At 38.2% G+C, this 21,880-nt stretch overlaps 1 protein-coding gene across 1 annotated transcript in view; it reads left to right on the top strand.

The window, feature by feature from the left end:
• The window catches only part of arhgef39 (Rho guanine nucleotide exchange factor (GEF) 39), a 106,886-nt gene that overhangs the window by 48,635 nt on the left and 36,371 nt on the right, over positions 1–21,880 (top strand). Inside the window, exon 6 of the mRNA XM_044343815.1 lies at positions 10,872–10,942. Within this exon, the coding sequence (XP_044199750.1) occupies positions 10,872–10,942 (71 nt within the window). The remainder of the gene's footprint in view (positions 1–10,871; positions 10,943–21,880) is intronic.

Below are 21,880 nucleotides of genomic sequence, written 5' to 3'. Positions count from 1 at the left end.
ACTCAGGAGACTCAAGGGATGTGTCTAATTGTATGATGATTTCAAGTGGCATGGCTAGATAATCGTCCACGGCTGGCGCCTTACCTTGGTCTTGCTCCGTGGCTGGGAATAGCAGGAAATTGTTGTCACTTATCACCATTCAAGGATGATGGATGGCGAGCAGGACCTGGAGTGTGGATACTTATGTTGCTGCTGGGGGAGGAATAAAATCATTGCCTTCATTAAGTGGCATTCACTAGAGCTGGCTGGAGCAGTCATTGTCATCCTCCCCACTGAGCTCACCATTATGACAGTGATGGGGTCTTGAGTTGATTGTGGCAGTGAATGGCAGCCCTCTCCGCCTGTATTGGTTGCGCTTGTGTCGATAATAGAGATGTGGCTCTCATAAAGATGGCAGCAATTGGAGGCCTTGGGATGTATCCGCTCTAAGCTGAGCACCATTTAGTGTAACAAGGGAATGACCCAGTGGCCGACTCACTGTAGAGACCAAGCATGCTCTGTGTAAGGCCGTGCAACTCCTGGGGTCTCTGGGTCAATGTCATGGTTGCTAAGCATGGAGAAGTGTGTTTCTGTGTGCTGTACTGGCCATGCTTGATTTTGTCTTTCAATTGTCAAGGTGGGATTTCAAATTGACTGCTTTATGTGCTCAGGTGGTTCCATCATCTCGTACAGCTGAACACAGTAGGATACTCCAAGACAAGGTCAGAGTTTTGATTAATTTCTTTTGAAAGAATTCTGAAAGATGGAGCCTTTAAGTGGCTCCTCTCTGTGGGCTGCAGGTACCAAGTTGTATTTCAGTTAATAATTTGTGTTCCATTGTCTGTCTATTGACCCTGTAGTTCATTGCCAATTTTGAAGCGAGGCTCGCAATGAAACAAAGTGCCTCAATTATGGTGTGAGACAGTGTTTTGTTGTAAATCATTAGTTGATTCTGTTGACCCTGAACATAGAGACCATACTTCACAGATGAAAAGAAAAGTTCAAGATTCGGATTATTGAATATGAGCTATTCATATTCAGCTTACACATACAAACATAAATGGTTATTTTCTCTTGGGTTGTGCCTTAATCAGAACTCAGGGGACATTGCTGGTTAGTAATTTTGAGACAAGATTCAGTTAAAGGTTTATAGGCTGCCACGACCACTTTCCTATGTTGCTCTGTGTGCAATGACGCAGGGAAATAACTGACCTGAGATTCGAACTGGGGGCTCCACCAGTGATGATTCCAATCATTGAAGTTTATGGGGCAGCCCTAATTTTTTCTCTGCAATATTTTCACTTAAAACTCTGTTCTTACTGAATCAAGTTGTCTCACGCAGCAGTACAAAGTAATGAAAGCTCCGGTCATTCTGAAATGTGATTGAACAATGTCTCCTAATGTCCACATTTACAGTTCCATTCTCTTTGAGTAAATCCCTGTTAGTCACCCTTTCAGAGGAAGATAAGACACTCCTCACAATCACTTCATAGTACATTTTAATTGCTGAAGTTTGGTCAGTGGAGTATTTCTAGTCCTCCTGCGTTTACCAGGGATGTGCATTTCTTTCCTTTTAAGCTATTAAAGTTGAGTAATTACTCACAAGTCCATGCCATGTTCACTAACCCATGCAGAAGCCTGCGAGTGCCTCTTGTCTCTTAATTACAAATTTGAATCCTTAATGCATGTATGGGAAGCAAAATGATTAGACAGATATTTCCTCTTTCTCTTTTTTCTTTACTGACTTGTGTGCAAATACCAAAATGACCTGACATGTCTGCCAGGAGAGAGTGAGGAAAAAAAAAAAAAAATCCTGTATATCATCTGCATATTACAAAGGAATTAACAGCTCCTGCCGCGGTGGCGGTGGGCACATCCCGTCATCAGTGCATACTGTCTGAAGCTGCATTCTTCATTAGAATATCTGAAATGTTATAAATATGGTTCAGATAACGTTATTGTCTCATTATCTTTTCTTTGCTTTGCTGCTAATGAGCGGGACAGGGCAGCTAAACGAGTGAGTTCCGTTTACATTATTTGAAATGTGCCGTAATAATGCTCATTAGAGTGTTCCCTTTTTGTTACACAGTTGCTTTAATTAGATTTTCATCTCCCCTCTTTTAATAGGAACGAGGACATCCATTGCCAATAATGCCCGTAATGTATTTGTATTACAAGATGAGACATGAAGAGAAGGAAGTGAAATTATTTCTCTTTTTAAGTGTCTCTTAATTGAAAGAGGCTTAATTGGAGCTTGTTAGGCTTCCATTTCATTTACAATGAGTAATCGACTACAAAAGCAATGCCGTCATCGTCGTCGTCCTCATCCTCCTCCTCCTCCTCCTCCTCCACCTCCACCCAAAGACCCATCAGTGTGGTAACCTGCTGTTCTGTGGTTCAGCTCCTGCAAATACATGCACAGCACTCACACACTTGATGAGCTGAGTTTCAGGCCAAGCTTTCAACCACATCACATGGCCTTCCTCAGTGGGTGGAGTTGCTCAGTGGTCATGGAGATGGTTTAGATGTATTCACGAGTATGAAACCTCAATCACAGGTGGCTGTATATGGGTGGTGATGGTAAATCCTGTCTCTGTTTAAAGATGTTCTCTGACACCAGATGTGAATGTCCTCCTTGATCTTTCCACGACCACGACTTTCAACGACCTTTGACCTCTTTTCTCTTCTTCACTGACAAGATGTTCTCTGTGTAGGAGGGTCTTCACCACTGATATTTTATGTTGTAAGTGGTGGTTAGTGTTCTAATTTGGAGATTTACTCAGATTAGTGAGAGGATAATGATGAATTTCCATCCCTCTGATAAATATTCCACTTTTGTGAGCATAATGCTTTTGTATAGTATGACAATAGTTGGTGTAGTCTGATGGAGGCTCACTGTCCATGTGCATATGACCTAGTGCTTTGTGCCAGGGTTTACATTAGCCGGCATCATGTGTAGTTGTCCGGCAGATGAAAATATCATAAGCCAAAATATACAGGAAATATGCAGATTGCCAAATAAATAAATACATTCATTAATAGCATATTAAATAGTCTAATATTGTGTGACCTATAAGATATGTTGCCAAGACAACTTAAATATAAACTTGTATTATGCAAAAGTTTGGTTTTGCCTCCATTGTAAAGACACTGAGAGATTCTGAGTATTTGATCAGATGTGACTAAGCGTGGTATGAGATTCAAAAGCCAGCGCACACTCAAGCAACAGCCCTGCACTTTTGCTGGACAGCAGTCAACAACTCCAAAAAGTCTTACCATTTTCTCTCTGGTAACGTTACATCCCTCACTTGCACAGTGAAACAAACGAAGCAGCCCGGAGCTCCATGGTTAAATAACATGTTATTGATCAGTAGGAGGTTTAACTTTTCCCCAGTCCTGGTGACAAGTGGGCTCTTGGAGACTGTGGCAGGCTGCCCACATGGCTGCATTTAATTAACAACAGCAAGGCTATTTGTTTTATTTTATTGTTGTAGCCTATATGCTCAGTTTGCAAAGTTTGTGAAGAGTTCATTCTGCTGACTAAAATCCATTTGTTCGATCATAGCGTTTGTGTTTTTGTGTTTCATTGCTGTTTAAATATAGGCTATTATATGGCTATTTAAACATATATCCGTTAATTGTTTATATGGCCGTAATTCTGGAATATTAACAGCCATATTGGCCGTCAAAAAAAAGTTAAGTGTAAACTCTGCTTTGTGCTGGTCTTTGCTATTATACTATTAAAACAGAACCCCAAATTGAGCCTGACAGTTTATTCTTGATACTAGAAACAGCTATTCATATAACAAAGTCAAAATCTCATTGCTTGTTCTGGAACTTTCGACTGTATCACACTCTTTTCACAAACTGAGTTTTCTCAGTCTCCATGGAAATGTAAATTAAAATGTTCCATAATTTTGAGCATCTCTAGGACTTTTTATGATGCCACAACATCACTCAGGTGGTTATTTTAACAACGATATATACATCATTGTTAAAATAACCACCTGAGTGAGAGTGTACATGTCCCAACCTGTTTGAAAATATTGTAAGCATACGTACGTATGAATACATATTAATACTAGGAAAACCAAAATTTTCTGTATGCACTACCTCCTCCAAACCCTAAAAATTCAGTAAGATAATAAAATTCTAACAGTTCCCCATTTAGTGAACTGGTCCCACCTCACAAGATTACTATGTAGTTAAATCCTAATTCAATCTAGCTAGCAGTTTTCCAAGTGTAGTTTAAAGAATCACCATTCTGTTGTTATTTTATACATACAAACAGTCTATCACACCGCACTGTTTTTACATTCTCGGATGTCTCATCCCACCCATGCCACCAATTGGACCAGTAGCAGGTGGTCTGCTAGCATCACTAATGGCCTCTCTCAGCGGCACCACTATGTCTCTAAAACAAGCCCAGACTGCACAAAGACAGGGCTGCAAAGGCAGAGACAGACACAGTGGAAATCAATGTCAGTTGTCAATGCACTTCAAGGTCACATCATCCCAGTAAAAAGGATAAAGATTTCTGAGGAAGCCAATGCTCTTTACAACTGTTACTTCAGATGAAGACTGAAATTGGGGCAATAAGTTACAGCATTTCACCACAAATGGATGGCATTTTCTCAAGTATACACTTAAAGTAAGGCTAATATGTTTTGCTTTTTTGCCTCACTTTATTATTCACTCTGACATGTGATCATGTTAGCTGTTAGCCTATTGTGAAGCGGGTTTCTTTTGCTCTAACCAATTAGCAATGACTGACATATCCACTCCATTGACAATGGTAGTGCTGCTAAGAGCAGTTAACATTTCTCACATGGTCTGACTAGGAATCCACATAGAAAGCAAGAAGTGAGCAGCAAGTGTGCATTCAGTCCATGCCAACACGACCTGTGTTCAGCGTCTCTGTCCACAGAACCAGCCGTCTGTCAGCAGCAGGTCCTGGGGAGCTTAGAGGACAGCAGCCAAACTGTCTTCACCAGGCTGACTGACAGCAGAAATTTACTGAACCAAAATAATTTTATTGTCGGCTCCATGTGAGCCAGCTAGTGTTTGTATTTATTGATTCATTGATTCATTTCCCCGCCCGCCATAGCAGGCAAATCTGCCTGTAGTAAAACTGGCAAGCTCACAGGCAGACTGGGAGCAGATCGATCAATATAGATACCATTAATAAGTATAAAACATATAAACAGTGGGAGATTTCTGTGATTTTAAACAGTTGTCTATGGAGATTATGCTTCACTAAATGCGTTGGAGGACAAAAAAATAGACTCAGAGCTTCAAAAAAGCAGGTGAGGTCTTGGGTGATGTGCGTCTCTCAGGGACAGTGTGGATTGATACATTTAATAAAGGGGAAGTCTATGTGTTCCATGGACATGCAGGTGACAGACGTCAAACATGCTTCTAAAAACACTTTTTATGTGGATTGGACGTAATATACTGATTTTAGAGTTATTTGTGTTATAAGAATCTGTATAATACGCATCAGTCTCATCCATGCCTGTCGCCAGGCAATGGACTTCATCTCAAATTCCTGCTCCAAGAAGACTATGTTCACTGTAGTTTAGAGGACTGTTTGTGAGTCTTATGCAGTTTCGTATGTATTTTATTGTTGAGTTTTTTTGTATATTAGAAGCCCATCTAGGGACGGGCATTGCAAACTAGCTTACGCTATAAATGCTGCGGTATGTGGCATACATTCATGCAATATACTTGTCGCTATACAAATAAACATTAAATAAATAAGTCTTAATGTGATACAAAATTGTCATATGATGTTGCGATGTTTTTGTATTTACTTCATCATTATTTACAGCAGCAACACACAGTAAGTCATGTTGCTGCTGGCTCACTGTGGGGGAGTTAGTTCCAAAAAAGAACAACTTCAATAGAGTGGGAGAGATTTGATAATATTAACCTGCAGAGGTGCTACATCACACAACAAAGGCCACATACGTCATAAATATTGTTATCTCATAAACACCTTGCAATATCATGATATTATTTTAAGGCCACCCTATTCAGCAGTAAATATTTGGTTCGTAGGGCGTGCCGGAAGGTGAGATGAGATGAATACATGTACAGTTACACCCATAGTGAACAAGGTCTTTTGAATATACTTGTGGTAATAGAACATGTCGAGAAAATGGGGAGACACATGAATGAGCTGCTGATTATCCATCGAAGTAATTCATAAGCATATGTTATTCAATGACAGTGTTGTATGTTGAATTGCATTTTGAAAATGCAGTTTTCAACCCTGTGTAAGTTTTATTGGTTTCATTAGATGTTTAATTTTTTTTTTTTGATGATGTCCATTTTCTCAATGGTTGTTTCGCTCATATTTTCATCAGTCAATGTTTAATTTGTTTCTGTGCGGGGAGGACTCAAGTAAAACCAGTGCAGATCTTCATCTCATCATATTACTGCTATATCTGTCAGAGGTTGTCACAATCAACACTGCTTCAAAGAAAATCCTGCCCCCTCCATGTGCATCATTCAGGACCTTAAAAACAAACTGCATGTACATTCTCTGGCCTGTTAGATGCCCTTGCGAAGCATTTTGTGAGACACTGCTGCTGTTTCGCTGTATCCAGTTTACAGTGACAGGACAAAGAATGTACTGAGAAGGGTATGGACTTTGAGTTAAATGGATATGAACTGACTTATATGAACAGAAAGAACAAGAATGTAGGGGGTGTGGCTTTGTACGTGGATAAAAGCTTCAATTATAAGGTGGTGGAAAGCATGACAACAACTGTTGATGACCTGCTAGAATGTATTACAATAGATATCTGTATGGAGAACAAGAAAAAGGTAATTGTAAGCTGTATATACAGTTGTATGCAAAAGTGTGGGCACCCCTTGACAAATAACATTTTGGTGATTTTTTTTCATTGGAAAGATGTAAACATAGCCTCTCTACGATATGAGAAAAAACATCTTCAGCAAACATTAATGCACAGATACTGTCTATGTCATAAATTAAACAAAAAAATAAATAAATAAAAACATCATTGTGGCATGTGCAAAAGTTTGGGCACCCTAGATAGTCACTACTTGGTAACACTCCCTCTGGCAGATATTGTAGCTTTTTGTAGCCAGCTAAGTCTTTCAGTTTTTGTATTTGGATCTTCTCCCATTCTTCCTTGCAAAAGGCTTCTAGTTCTGCAATATGTTTTGGCTGTTTTGCATGCACAGCTCTGTTAAAATCTACCCACAGATTTTTAATTATGGTTAAGTTAGGCGACTGCGATGGCAATACCAATCATTATCCTGTTATAGAAGCCATCCTCTTTTCAGCTTCAGCTTTTTTACAGATGGTGTGATGTTTGCTTCCATAATTTGCTGGTATTTAGTGGAATTCATTCTTCCCTCCACCCGTGCAATGTTTCCTGTGCTACTGGCTGCAACACAACCCCAAAGTATGAAAGATCCACCCCAATGCTTAACAACTGGCAAGGTGTTCTTTTCATGAAATGCTGCTCCTTTTTTCCTCCAAACATACCTTTGCTGATTGTGGCCCAAAGAGTTTTATTTTAACTTCATCAGTCCATAGCACTTATTTCCAAAATGCATCAGGCTTCTGTAGATGTTCTGTTGCATACTTCTGATGTTGGATTTTATGATGAGGATGCAGGTAAGGTTTTCTTCTACTGACTCGTCCATGAAGGTCCTATTTGTGCATGCATCACTGCAAAGTGGGACGGTGCACCACCACTCCTGAGTCTGCTAAATCTTCCTGCAGGTTTTTTGCAGTCAAATGGGGGTTTTGATTCACCTTTCTGTGATGTGACAGTGTTTATGTCAAACAGCTCCCGCTGCACTCAGTCATGGAGCTGAGCAGCTCGCTGTTCACTTGTTTATTCAAAACTTATTATCATTAAACGTTTCTCCTGTCCAAATTGCACTAAATTCGACAGTGCACGTCCTTGAGTCCCCAGCAATACACCTACCAAGTATAAAGTTCAATAATAGAGCTTAAGTCTTTTCACTACGGATGTAATTCCACCTCTGACCACAGTGTGAGTTGTAATGGCAGAGTGGTGCTGTCTGTATTTTCGCTTGGTGACTCCACAGGCAAAAGAAGAAGCAAATCAAAATTGTTTATGAGGTATTTCTATATATTTCTCAAGAACTGCTCATCCAAAGAACTTCACACTCGACACTGCACTTCTTTGGGTCCCCAGTAGTACATCTGCCAAATATGAAGTAGATCGGATGAACAGTTCTCAAGATATGTGAAGGACAAACGTACCAACAGACAGATCCCTTGCTTTATATAGAGAGAGATCCTAGAGAGGTTCTGTTTTCTTTTCAATGAAAAAATCACCAAAATATGTTATTTGTCAAGGAGTGCCCAAACTTTTGCATACAACTGTATAGAGCACCTGGATCTAATATTGATTAAGGTTTGGATGGAAAAAAGTTTGGAAAAACAATTCGAAAGGTTATGTTCATATGTAGGGATTTCAATATAAATCTGTTGAATCCAAATAAGCACAAAATGACTGAAGACTTTATTAATGCAATGTATAGTATGAGCTTATATCCAAAAATGAATAGACCTAGCAGAATAACATCACATTGTACCACGCTAATAGATAATATATTGACAAACAGTATAGTGAGCGGGCTATTATTAAATGACATCAGTGACCATTTACCAGTTTTTGTAGTCTATGACTAATTATAGGAAGGTTAAGGATGCCAGTAACTTTAAATATAAAAGAGTAAGAACAGAGGAATCCACGAATGCATTCAAAAATGAATTACAAACACAAAATTGGAAAATAGTGTATGAAGAAGATATCAACAAAGCATATGAAACAATCCTAAAAATATTCAAATCATTGTATGACAAAAATTGTCCAATAAAACAATACGGAAGAAAACAAAATATACGCATAGTCTGTGGATCCCAAAGGGACTACAAAATACCTGCAAAAAGAAAAGTACTTTATATATAGAATTCATAAAGTACAGATCTATAGAGGCAGAAAAGAAATATAAATAATATAAAAACAGGTTAAGTAATATTATGAGGATATGGAGGAAGGAATACTATAATAAAATATTAGAGAATAACAAACATAACATACAACATAAAATGTATATAGAGTGTGTTAAACAGCATTATTAGAAATCGATCCAGAAACTCAAGGTACCCTCAGTATTTTATTGATAACAATAAGACCATATATAATATAAATAATGTGGTCAGTGGTTTTAATAAATTCTTTGTAAATATTTGACCAAAATTGGCAGAAAAAATCAATGACCCTGAAACAACCAAAGAGGGGACTGATTATGACTATGGGGATAGAAATTGAGTTCAATTTTTCTCAGAGCAGTAGAAAAAAAGGAAATCATGGACATTGTAAGCAGGTGTAAGAACAAAAATTCTACTGACTGGAATGAAATTGATATGACAATAGTCAAGAAAGTCATCAAAGGAACTGCAAAATCACTAACTCAAATCTGTAACTTGTCCTTTCAAAACTTGTAAATTAATTGAAGAAATTACTAATTGTATAGACAAAAACTATGTAGTGGAAATTTTTTATAGATATAAAAAAAGCTTTTTGATACCATTGACCTTACCAGCGAGCGAAGTTGATAAGGATCATTGCAACACTAGGGGAAAAAAAGGCACATTCTGGATCACAAAGCACTGTACACCTTATGTATATATATAGAACCGATCAAAGCACATGGCCACCCATCAAGAGCCGGGTTGTGCTTGATGTTTCTACCTGTTAAAGGGGAGTTTTTCCTTAACGCTGTCACCAAGTGCTGCTCATGGGGGAATTGTTGGGTCTCTGTAAATGAAAGAGTACGGTCTAGACCTGCTCTATGTGAAAATGTGAAAAGAGATGACTTTTGTTGTGATTTGGCGCTACATGAATAAAAATTGATTGATTGATAGATATTGTTTTCTTGTATTGCTGTATCTGAGTTACTGTGTGGAGGCATGGGGTAAAACCTACGAAAGCACCCCACAGCCATTATGCATACTACAAAAATGAGCCAAAAGGATAGCATACAATGTAGGATAGCAAATACACCAACACGCTGTTTTTAAAGTCGTATACCATGAAGTTCAAGGATCTGGTAGAATTTAACGCCGCACAAATAATGTAGAAAGCAAGAAATAATAATATATAATAATAACTACCAGGTAATATACAAAAAATGTTCTCAACATAGAGGGTGGTTATAATCTGAGAGGAAAGTTCAATTTAAAGTATCTCTGTGTTCGCACCACTATGAAGAGTATGTGTATTTCAATCTGTGAGGTGAATCTGTGGAATGGTCTGGATGTGGAGTCAAGTATAAACATAAATCAATTCAAGAAAAAAATGATTTTGAAGAGGTATATGCATGAGGAAGGGTTGACTTACCTGTTTAAGTTTTATTTTATTGACACGGGGTGGATATTTCGGTTGTACATAGAATTGGGATAGTTTGTTTATAAATTGTATGTATGAGTTTATGGATGAGTAGTTGAGAAAGGGGCAGGAATAAATACATGCATACATCTTTCTGCTCCTTTTTGAACATGTTATATTTAATTTGTGTTTATGAGAATTTGTTTATTGAGTTTGTTGTATAGGTTTATTGTTTATTTCATTTTATTGTTATTCTTGTTTTGTTTTTATCTGTTTTTTTATTTTTACATGTTCAAAATAAATATAGACTAACTAAGTAATTAACTGTTGGCTCTGACAGTGGTTGGTTTACATGAATAACTGATGGAAATGACAATGTCTGCTTTACTCACTGTTTTAATTTACCTTTAACACCTTTTCCTTCCTACAGTGATACTTTTAGACAGTGAACACACCTTGACCTTGTTATTTTCTGTTTCCTCACAGGTATAAGCACTATCTACAAGACATGACTGCCAACACAACTCCAGACAACCCGGAGTTCCAACAGCTTTCAAGTAAGTGTCTTTTCTGATAGCGCTGCTGCTTCAATGATCATTTTGCTGCATTTCAAGGAAAATATGTCTGGTTTAACCCTGAGTTTTTATTGTGGAGCAATGTGTCTATAGCTGCACGCTCACATTTGCACATGTGTGAAGCTCAGGTTGATGTTGTTGTCACCTCTTCCTCTTCCACTCTGTCAGGATTCTTGGGTTTTGTCAGCAGCAGCAACCTAACAACAAGTGATGAGTGTGTGATGATGTGCTTTGCATCACTAGTCACAAAGACTCCTGGCTCACTCACAGTGGAACTCTTCCTACCGTTGACAAGCCATTTGGAGCACAGGAGATTTAAACAAAGCTGTACAATTATAGAATGTAAGGCTAGTCCTCCAAAAGCAAGAAAACAAACAAAAAAAAAATAACAACAGCCCGTGAAGACTTTCATCGCACCAGTCAGACACTGTCATAGTGAAAGACAGCCCTCATTATCTTCATTTGAGGAACAAAGGAAAGTGCTCTCTCTCCTTTCATTTCTCATTTGTTGTTATTGTCACAGCAGCGCTTGGCTAGTAGAGAAATGAAAGTGAGGCAAAGCTCGATGTGCGTGTAAGTTCTAGTTTGATGTGGATTTTGACATAATTAATTGGGAGCGGATCAGAGGATATTAAGCGGGAGCTATATTAATAAATAAAATCTTCAACATCAACACGAATCCCGATAATGACTAATTTCAGTCGTCAAATAAACAGCGAATCTGACTCAAGTGCGAATGTACACAAGGAATTATTTATGTGTATCAATTAAAATCTCATTGCTGGTGTGCTGCCTTTGCTTACAAATTAAAACAGCCTCTGACTCTAAGATGAAGGTACATATCTAAATGTGCTCCACCATTGCCTCTTCCTCTTCTCATTAGTGATCCTTTTTTTAAACTCTGCTGCTTTTTATTGGGGGTTGGGGTGTGTGTATGTGTGGAAGAAACTTCCTGTAGTCAGCCTGGTTGTATTGTAAAGGGAATTATTTAAAAAAGAAATTCCAGACAAATCACATTGTATCTGATTAAGAAAACTAGCAGATAGAATCACAAGAGGCTTTGTTTTTGTTTTCTCCTGTTGTGCTGCTCTGTGTCGGTTTGCTTTTCCTCTTCTTTGTCTCTTTTCTTTTTTCCCCCAAGCTTCCCTCTTTCCCTTGCAGTGCATTCAGGCTGGATTTAATTGTTGTAATTGAAGCGCTTCAGGAGTTTTCATCAGCCTGCTTTCATATGACACACAAATGCCTGACTCTGCTGCAGTAACCATAACCAAGTCTGACCTGACTAGAAGCAAGTCTTCAATTCTGTCAGAGATTCAACAGAAAAAGTTCACAGTCATTGTCCTGTGGTCAAACAGTCTAAATAGTGAATAAATGGAATAAAGAGCTATAAGAAGTGGAAGATGTCTTCAGAATGTCTAATGGGCTAGATGTATTATTAATGCCGTGGCCAGAAGTCAGCCCAAAAATACTGTAATTAGGAGTTGTTGTTTTTCTAAAGCAGGCAATAGAAAATATTCCAAACACATACAACAAAGGGAAAAAGTCTACACGGATGCCTTGTTTGGTTTACAACGTAATTGTTGTGAAGTTAAGTGAGCCAATTAGTCTGTGATTATTTTAGTGTAGCCAAGCCGAGTTTCAGTGCTAAGAACAAGAACAGGAAAGTTGAGCTTGAAATTAGAATCCATCTGTTTGTTGTCAATTTGGATGCGTTAATGATGTAGTTCTAAATGTTTACAGCAATTATTATTGCTGGTACACCTAACTGGATGCCTCTGTATATTTTGATGATTTACCTTTTTGTTCTGGGGCAAATATTGGAAAGCTTTCTACAAAAATGTAAGTAAGGTAGTTTGTGAAAGAGTTTTCCAGTTAGTCTACCAACAGCAAATTTGATTAAATTATGCTGAAAGTTAAGTTTTGATATTCAGCTGGTATGGCTGGTTATTGTTACTTAGAACTTTGTGATAATGGCTTAACTGTGTGCTTGAATTTCATTAATCAAATTTTTGTTTTTGCTTAATATGTAAAAATCAGGTTATTACAACTAGCACAAAAATTGTTTTTAGTCAAAAAGTAATGTGGATGATAGCTGCCTACATTAGCTGTCAGTCCAGTAAACTGCGACGTGAATGTTTACACTATCACAGTTTACGAGACTGACGCTAGTAGTTGCACTATTTGTGCACCTGTCACAGATTATTGCGCCATTGTGACTCCAGGTGGCTAGCTGGCTTTGGCTACCTCATAATGGATTTGAGAGGAATAAACTAAAGCTTTCAGTTTGTGTTAGTTGGTGAGATGTTTTCTCTTGTTACGAGAGATAAAGACATGGGAGTTGACTGATGTGTGGATTCTAGCTCATTCACTCTGTTCCTGCCTGCTGGGGAACTACTGCTGGAGACGCGGTTGTCTGCAGATATAGAGCTGGTCTTTTTAAAACACAAATGACAGGAGTTGTAGATGAATTAATACGCTAACTTTCTTCACTATCTGCCCTGAAAGTGATTATTAAAGGGTTGTACTTATTTAAAGCATCTGTTACTGACAGTACATAGTGGAATAACAACTATATGTATTGTACATGGCATAAAGTCTACTTTTATGAAGTTTATACATTTTCATTTTTTGTTGACATTGTCAGAATGGTGATAATTCTACTTTATGTTTATTATCAAGGTCAGAGTGGGTACTGGAATGCATAATAATAATAATAATAATAATAATAATAATAATGACTTTATTTGTATAGCACCTTTCCTACAAAAAATGCAGCTCAAAGTGCTTCACAACAAAAGAAATTACATGCAAGTGCTGCACATCAAAAAAAGACATAAAATGAACATTAAAAATGTGTGATTGTACATAAGATGGAAATAAAACCCACTTGATAATATTAATAAACACAAGTTAAAATAAAATAAAAATGCAATACATAGAATACTTCAGTGGTTATAATTTGAGACTTAATAAGTGAAAACTCAGAAAGTATTTCACCATGGGTACACAATCTGTAAATCAGTGCCTAGGTCTCTGGATGCATAAGCATAACAGAACCTCCCTTTTCCAAACGGACACAGACTCACCACCAGTTTTGATTAACCGAAATAAGCCTCTTTTAGCTTACCCCAGAACATCTTCCCACGGCTTTAACCTCACTGTGGGTCTTATCTGTGTCAGGCGCAAACCAAAGCTGCCCTGGAAAAAACACCCTTAGTGGCACTGTAGGGGTTAAAAACACACACTACAGTCTTTTTTCTCAAACTCACCAACCACTGACCTCGCCACCTGTGTAACATAAGATGGAAAATAAAACTCACTTGATAATAATAAAAATAAGATAAAAATCAAATAAAGTGAAACTAGAACACATAGAATGCATAACATAAGAGGGAAGATAAAACCCACTGACACATAAAATAGAATGCATACTGAATAATAATAAAAATAGAAAAATAGCAATGTAGCTTGGTCCTAGCCCATTAAAGGCTTTGTATATAAGGAGGAGGACCTTAAAGTCAATTCTAAATGTTACAGGAAGCCAGAGCTGCAGAGTTTTGAATGAGTTGAAGTCTCTTAGTGCATTTTTTCGGGAGCCCAGTAAAAAGTGCATTACAGTAATCAAGTGCACTCTTTTTGATTTATAAATGGTTGTTCTTCAGCTATGTGTCTAAGGTGGAAAAATTATGTTTTCATCACCTTGTTAATGTGTGACTCTAACACCAAGACTTGTAAACTCAGATTTAATCCAAGGAGTTCAATTCCCCAGATTATTAAACAGCATTTCCCTTTTTGTTTTGGGGCTGACCGGTAGGATTTCAATTTTGTCCTTGTTTAACTGTAAGAAATTATTGCTCATCCATTTATTTATTGCCAGAAGATGTACTTATGCAGTTTATAGCTGCAGCATCATTTGGTTCAGCAGAGATGTACAGTTGTGTGTCATCTGCATAACTGTGGAAACATTAGGGGTGCACGATTCAGGAAATCTCACGATTCGATTCACAATCGATTCGCAATTCAAAATTCTCAATTCAGTACATTCAAAGATTTGATTCTAGATTGATGTTTTGAGTTACTCTTTCCATTTGCCTGCAGTAGACACTTGTATAGGTCTCAAATAAAAAACTTCACTCTGAATCAAATGTAAACATTTGCTACTCAATGTAAGATTTATGTTCCTTTAGTCCACTTAGTCAGTAGGAAACCAAAGCGGCCTTGAGACAAAGGATAATATGAATACTTAATACAAAAATAAAAATGATTGCAAAGATAAACTGCTAAGTGTTAAACCTCAAATAACTTAAATTCCTCCTTCAATTCACAAAATCAAACAAACAATAGCTGCCTGCTACATTTAGCTGCAAAGTGCATACAAGAAAATTGATCACTATTAGTGAGTGATTATTACAGGCTAACCAATTTTGTTTCTTTTTCTTAATTTCTCATGCAGATTACCATCTAATTGATATTTGTATATTTACTACATGAATATAAAGTAATGATCGGGCAGCTTCGCTATATACTGAATTTTATTGACTGTTTCAAAATACAGAACAGCTGTTTAAATGCTTGTTTTGGCAGTTTGTCATAAGCCTCAAGGAGACTACGTTTTTCATTGAGAGAAAATGAATTTCTCATTCCTGTCCTCAGATAACCAGCTGGCAGCAGACCTGCTGTGCATTGTGTGTTAAGCTGCGGGGGAGGGCGCTGCAGGGGCCACAGCGAGAAAGTTGAACGAGAATCAACTTCTGGGGAAACACAACCTGTAACGTTGTACAACCCTGACATATGCCAAAAACATTACTAGGAAGAGGGGAGGACATTTCTCTTCGTTTGATAACGTTAAAAGTAAAGTTAGGCTTTGCTGACGGCTTCCCGACTCATTTCAAAAAGAGGAGAGAGAGAAGCAGTGGTCGAGGGAGCTAGAGAGTGAATGAGGAGAGGGAGCGCTGGTAACGTTGGTGAGGAAGCTGGTGAATCAGATCAATAAAATGTTATTTTCTGACTGTTTCACAGTGGTTACAAATAAACAAGCCCACAATGGCACAAGCCTGCGGAAGTGCGTTGCAGTGCCTGATAATAGCTCCTTCTTCCCTTTGAGATAAGAAAATCCAAAATACGTCCAAATGATCGCCTTCATAGCCGATGGACCAGGTTGTATTTGTTTTTCTGTCAGGTACTCCATTGCTCACGGCCTCTCCATGACACACACTTCACTTCCTTCTTGCCCCCAGATTTGGGTCCGGGGTGGCGTCATTGTGACATCTATGGGATTTAGCGAGCTAATTCATGTCAGGAAAAAATGGAAAACAGCGTTGTGGCAAGACTGAAAAATGTGAATCGATTCTTGGAATTTCTGAATCAATTCTGAATCGGCAGGGATAGAATCGTGATTCTTAAATGAATTGATTTTTTTCCACACCCCTAGGAAACATACATACATTGTGCTCTCTGATGATGTCACTAAGTGGCAGCATGTATAGTGAGAATAATAACAATGAACTTCTTACAAGGTTGAGTAAACAGCAGAAACCTCAATGAAATCAATATTTGCTGTGAGCAGCTTTGCCTTTAAAACAGCAGCAGTTCTCCTCGGTTCACTTTAATACAGTTTCTCATGGTAACTTGCAGGTAGGTTGTTGTAACCATCCTGGAGAAAGAATGTTCTTCTGTGGATTTATTATTTAGGCCATCTCAGGTGCTTCTTCATGTAATCCCAGATTGACTCCATGATGTTGAGATCAGGGCTCTGTGGGGGTCATACCATACCATCTGTTGCAGGACTCGTCATTCTTCTTGTTGCTGAAAATAGTTCTTTATGATTCTAGCTGTATGCTTGGGGTCATTGTCATATCATGAATAAATTTGGGACCGATCAGACACCTCCCTGATGGTATTGCATAATGGATAAGAATCTAAATATCTCGGGTGCCTAAAACTTTTGCACGGTACTGTATGTTTTGAACCAGTTTAACACACAATCAGAAAGACCAACCCACTTCTCAAGACGATTGATTAGGATATCAAGGTCATTCGTATCAAACGCTGTGCTTAGGTCTGAGAGGATAAGAGTTGATTATTTTCATCAGAGTTTAGTCTAAGGTTGCTGATTATTTTAGTAAGAGTGGTTTCAGTGCTGTGGTATGTTCTATAGGCTGACTGAAATTTCTCCAGGATATTATTTGCACTGAAACTATCTTTTCAAATATCTTACTAATGATTGGAATGGACATTGACCTATAACTGATCAGTGCATTACCAGCTATAGGTTGGGTTTTTTTGGTAAGGGTTTAACAACAGCTGTTTTGAAGGCACCTGAGAAGATGCCTGTTTGAGGACATAACTTGAAAAAACTGTGGAACAGTAAATTTTGTGCTGTACCTACAGCAAAAAATGCTGGGGGGGACGGGGAGGGGGGGTTAGTGTTGAGTAGCTGGTCAATAATGGCCAATATTCTTAAGTTCCATTCTCTGTAAAAATCTTAGAAAAGAAATCCTTTCTTGCCAGTAATGCTTTGTTATATGCAGTCATGGCTCCTTTGTATATATTTCTGTGACCTGTGAGCCTAGTTTTTCTCCATTATCTGCAGACATGATTGAAAATGCATTGCATGCAATGTCATTTAAAGAGCAGTCATAACTGTATGGCTCAAATGATCTCATAATATTAGAAAACATTGTTTCAGCCTTGTCATCTTGGAATCTCTTTTGAACTAATAGGGAATGTTTGTTTCAAAAGAGATTCTTAGATGACCTTCTTCATAGCTAGCCACAAAGGTTTCAGTTTCTTCAGGCGAGGAGAGCCATTTTCGAGTGCAACTTGTTGGCGAGCTGGATATAGCAGGGATGGCTTAAGGCCTAAACCATACAGCTTCGACATAATTTTTTTTTTCTTTACTCGCTGCTCCAACACCTCCAGGGTATAATCCTCAAAGATTTGTACAGATGACCAACGATATTTGAGCTTTCCTTGTCGTTTGCAAGCCTCCCTGATGATTTGGTCTTTGATCTGGTAGCAGTGTAGGCAAATTATCACAGGCCATGGCCTCTCTCTGTTTTGCGACCTGTGCGCTCTGTCCATCTCTGGAGGTGAGGCAGGAGCAGTTTCACCAGGAGTTCTGAGAAGAATTCAGTGGGTCGGGACCCCTCAATGGACTATGGGAGGCCAATGATTCCGATATCATTTTGATGGCTCTGTCCTTCTAAATCAGTTATTTTGGCCATTAGCCTAGCGTTGCTTTTGGCCAGGGCTTCCCATCACTCCTACAGCTTACTTATGCGCTGGTCTTGGAGGTCTACATCTGATTCCAAAGACTCGATGTGCTGACTGTGTTCCATCACTGTGGATTGTATTTTATCCAGTTTCGTCTTCAGGGCTGCAAAACTTGTCTTAATCTCTGCTCTGAGGTCTGCTAACATGCTAACAATACTAGCCTCAGAGGAGCCACTGTTCATGGACCAGGTGTCTGGTTCATTCCTCTTATATTTAGACTGGTTTGACATCATCCCAATGTGTTAGAAAACAGTTAGCCATTCACAAATCTGCTTCGAGAGTATCAGGGCTGATGAAAAGAGTAAGATTTTAATTGATTTGGCGGGACAGCCTGAGGCTTTGCCTCCACTCACATGCTCACCAAACCGGAAGTCTTGTCTTCATATTCAGATCTTAAATTTTCAGTTAAGAGTTTTCTAATTGAAGAAAATGGCGTAGTAGAGGGATGATGATTGATGATCATTCTGTCAACATTAGAGGCCTTGCCGGATGTCGCCTCATTGCAGCCAGATGACCCTGTGTTGTTTTTCCAGAACCCTCTGTGTTGGCACCTCTGCTACATGTACTGTCAGCACTGGATTTATTCACATGAATGAGGCTGTGTTCTTTCATGCAGGGGTAATGTTGGTCTGACCGCTGCCTTAATGGTAACTTACAAAAGCAACTCAATTGAGTAGAATTCTTGTACTGTATGTGCAGACTTTGCCAAAAAAAAAAAAAACAAGTCTGATTCTGAAAACCAAGGTTAAACAATATGAAAAAATATATTACAATTAGAAATGAGTTTAAGGTCCTCTGAGTAGTATTAATCAGTATGTAATGAAAAAACTGCTCACTATTGAGGTGGATGTCACACGTGCTTATTGTCAAACTATTGTTTTCTCTAACCTAAAATCATATACCCTGGTTGTGTGTGTGCATCTCAGTGGAATCATGGGTAAATGACAAGCATGCATCCAGAGAGTGAGGCTGTGGTCACAGGTGGAAGGGGGGACAGAAAGGCGAGTGAATTCCCTGGTGATCCCTGTTCATTTCTCCTCCACACTACACTCAATAACATGATGCCACACAGCGACTCTTCTTTGACTAATGTATTCAGCCAGTTCTCATCCCAATGATGTGTGTATATATGCATGCATGTGTAGGGTAAATAAGCTTATGTTTGTTTAAAGGGGTTTAAAGAATTATTACTCTTAATGCAGTATAACCACTTGTCCACTAATGTAGTTTCATAAGGTCATTACAATAACTCTAAAAGGGAAGCTCTCTTTGATTGCCTGTCAAGGAGAGTTTCTGAACTCTGTAGATAATTTTCTGGGGTTAAATTAACTGAATAGCTAAGTGGCAGATGATCTATACGATTTAGGGACTGATAAGTGAGCAAGAAAACACAAAACAATTGCTTTTATAGGAGTATCCATTTATTTCTACAAACTACAACCACAATACAACTATTCTATTAAACCATAACTCAAACAATAAAACACACAAACAAAGACCTACACGTAAACCCAAACAATGCAGTAATGGATGAATAATGAGAATAAATTAAAAATAAAGGCTGTCACCTGAAAGCAGCTAATACTGTGGGGTAATTTGGAATGGACCTAATCTTTTGAAAGCCAATTATGAATAGCACAATATTTAGAAACTAGAAAGTAGGGCTGTAGTCTGCTGGTCGACTCGTTGATTAGTTGGTTGATATGCTCTCGTCTGACCAAATTCTCATTGGTCGAATAATTGCTGTGTTACTTTCATAAGGAGATAAGTGCTACATCAACAGCCTTCCAGGATTAATACATTATTTCCTGCGGCGGGAAGCACAGACTAACAAATTACCTGTGAAAACGGGTGGTGTATTCAAAATACCCCAGTTGTTTTCAGAACTTTGAACTTACCCAACCTAATGGAGACTGCTGGGTCTAACTGTACTCAACGTTTACCGAGCGTTTACTGAACGTACTGAACATTTAATGAATCAGTGTTTGTCCTATAATTATAACAACAAGAACTACCGCCATGCCAAATATTTTTTTGTGAAAAATAAAGCCAAATATCCATTCATTTCGAAATCAAAAGCGTTGGGGAGTCTGTGCGGCGCTGTTCCGGTACGTGAGTCAACCTCTGTGTCGTTGCCTGGGAAACTATTGGTAGCGTAACTCTGTTAAGGAATACGGCAGGAAAATGACTGTGGGAGCAAGTGGAGCGGAGGAAAAGGTTAGTAGTAAGTTGTCAGTCTTACTGACCCAAAGTCACATTTGATTGGATTAACTTTTGTAAACGCCTGAGTGCATGATGAGACATCAAACATTTGAAACAATTTTACAAGAAGAGAAAAAACAGGGATTTTGATGTAAAAATACTGTGATACTGATTTTTTTTTTTTTTTTTTTACATATTTGGCATATAACAATGAACAATTAATACAGAGACACAGGATTAAAACTGGGAAAATATATTTTTCATTTCACTGGGTCTCTGAGAGAATATAATGCCACAAGGATAGAATAATAAAACCTCTATTCTCTCTGTTTGTCCTCCATTAATGTACGATAACAATTCTAGAAATTATTTTATTATAAAGAATGACTTGAAGCAAATATACAAAGTGGTTGACAAATGGTAGAGATAATTAAGGAAATTTTAATTAATTAATTAATTAATTAATTAGTAGAATATATAAACAACAGGCACAGTCATATGGATGAATAACACCCAAATGTCATGAAAATGCTTAATGGTGAAAGCTAATTGTGAAGGATATGAAAGACAATGCTGACTCCATCATGGTTGAAGGCTTCACCCTGATGGCTGAAGTCCAGCTGTCTCCAGTCTTTAACCTGGACACAAAGAAACAGAAGATACTGTGGCACCTGCCTGTGATAAAGGCTTATATACAGTAAACAAATGGATCTCAACTTAGGCGCAATTTAGATGCAGAGGCATGTAAAACCTGAACAGAAAAAATCACTAGGATCATCAGCGTGATGGCTTTACGCTTGTTTTGTTTGTTAAGTTATATAGGCCTACCTGTAGCCTCACTGCTCTGGTACTGATCCGATGCCCATCACTCGGCCAGCTTGCTCTCCTTGGTCCAACACTGTGTAGCGTAGGTGCTTCATTGACAGTTCATTTTTAGACATCAAACAAGTGTGCTGTGACATTTCCTCCTCCCATAAACATAAAAATCCAAAAAAGAAACAAAACAAAACTTAACACTAGACTAACATGTAATAACCCTCATTTACAAGATGTTGTTTTTTCAGAAATCATATCACATTTTCCTTGTTTAAGATAAAACTTACTAAGCTTAAAGCTACAGGAGAAGATCCTCACAGGGGTTCAATGTAATCATTTAACCCTAAACTCTCTTCTTAATTAAAACAGGCTGATATTCTCATTGACTTTTTCTGAGTAACTCTCCTCAACCCCTGGATAAGGAATCAGCTACAACATTGTTCTTGCCTGAAAGGTTCTTGATCACAAGATCATATGGTTGTAGTACAAGACTCCAGCGAAACACCCAAGCATTGGCATTTCGGAGTATAAAATAACCTTCTCACTGCTGGCAACAAAGGCTTTAAAATGCTTCACTGCTAGAACCAAAGGTAGGGCCTCTTTCTTGATGATTGAATATGCTTGCTG

Source organism: Thunnus albacares, chromosome 23, assembly GCF_914725855.1.
Source record: "Thunnus albacares chromosome 23, fThuAlb1.1, whole genome shotgun sequence".
In the NCBI taxonomy this organism is placed as follows: Eukaryota; Metazoa; Chordata; class Actinopteri; order Scombriformes; family Scombridae; genus Thunnus; species Thunnus albacares.
This window is presented reverse-complemented; position numbering and strand designations above follow the sequence as displayed.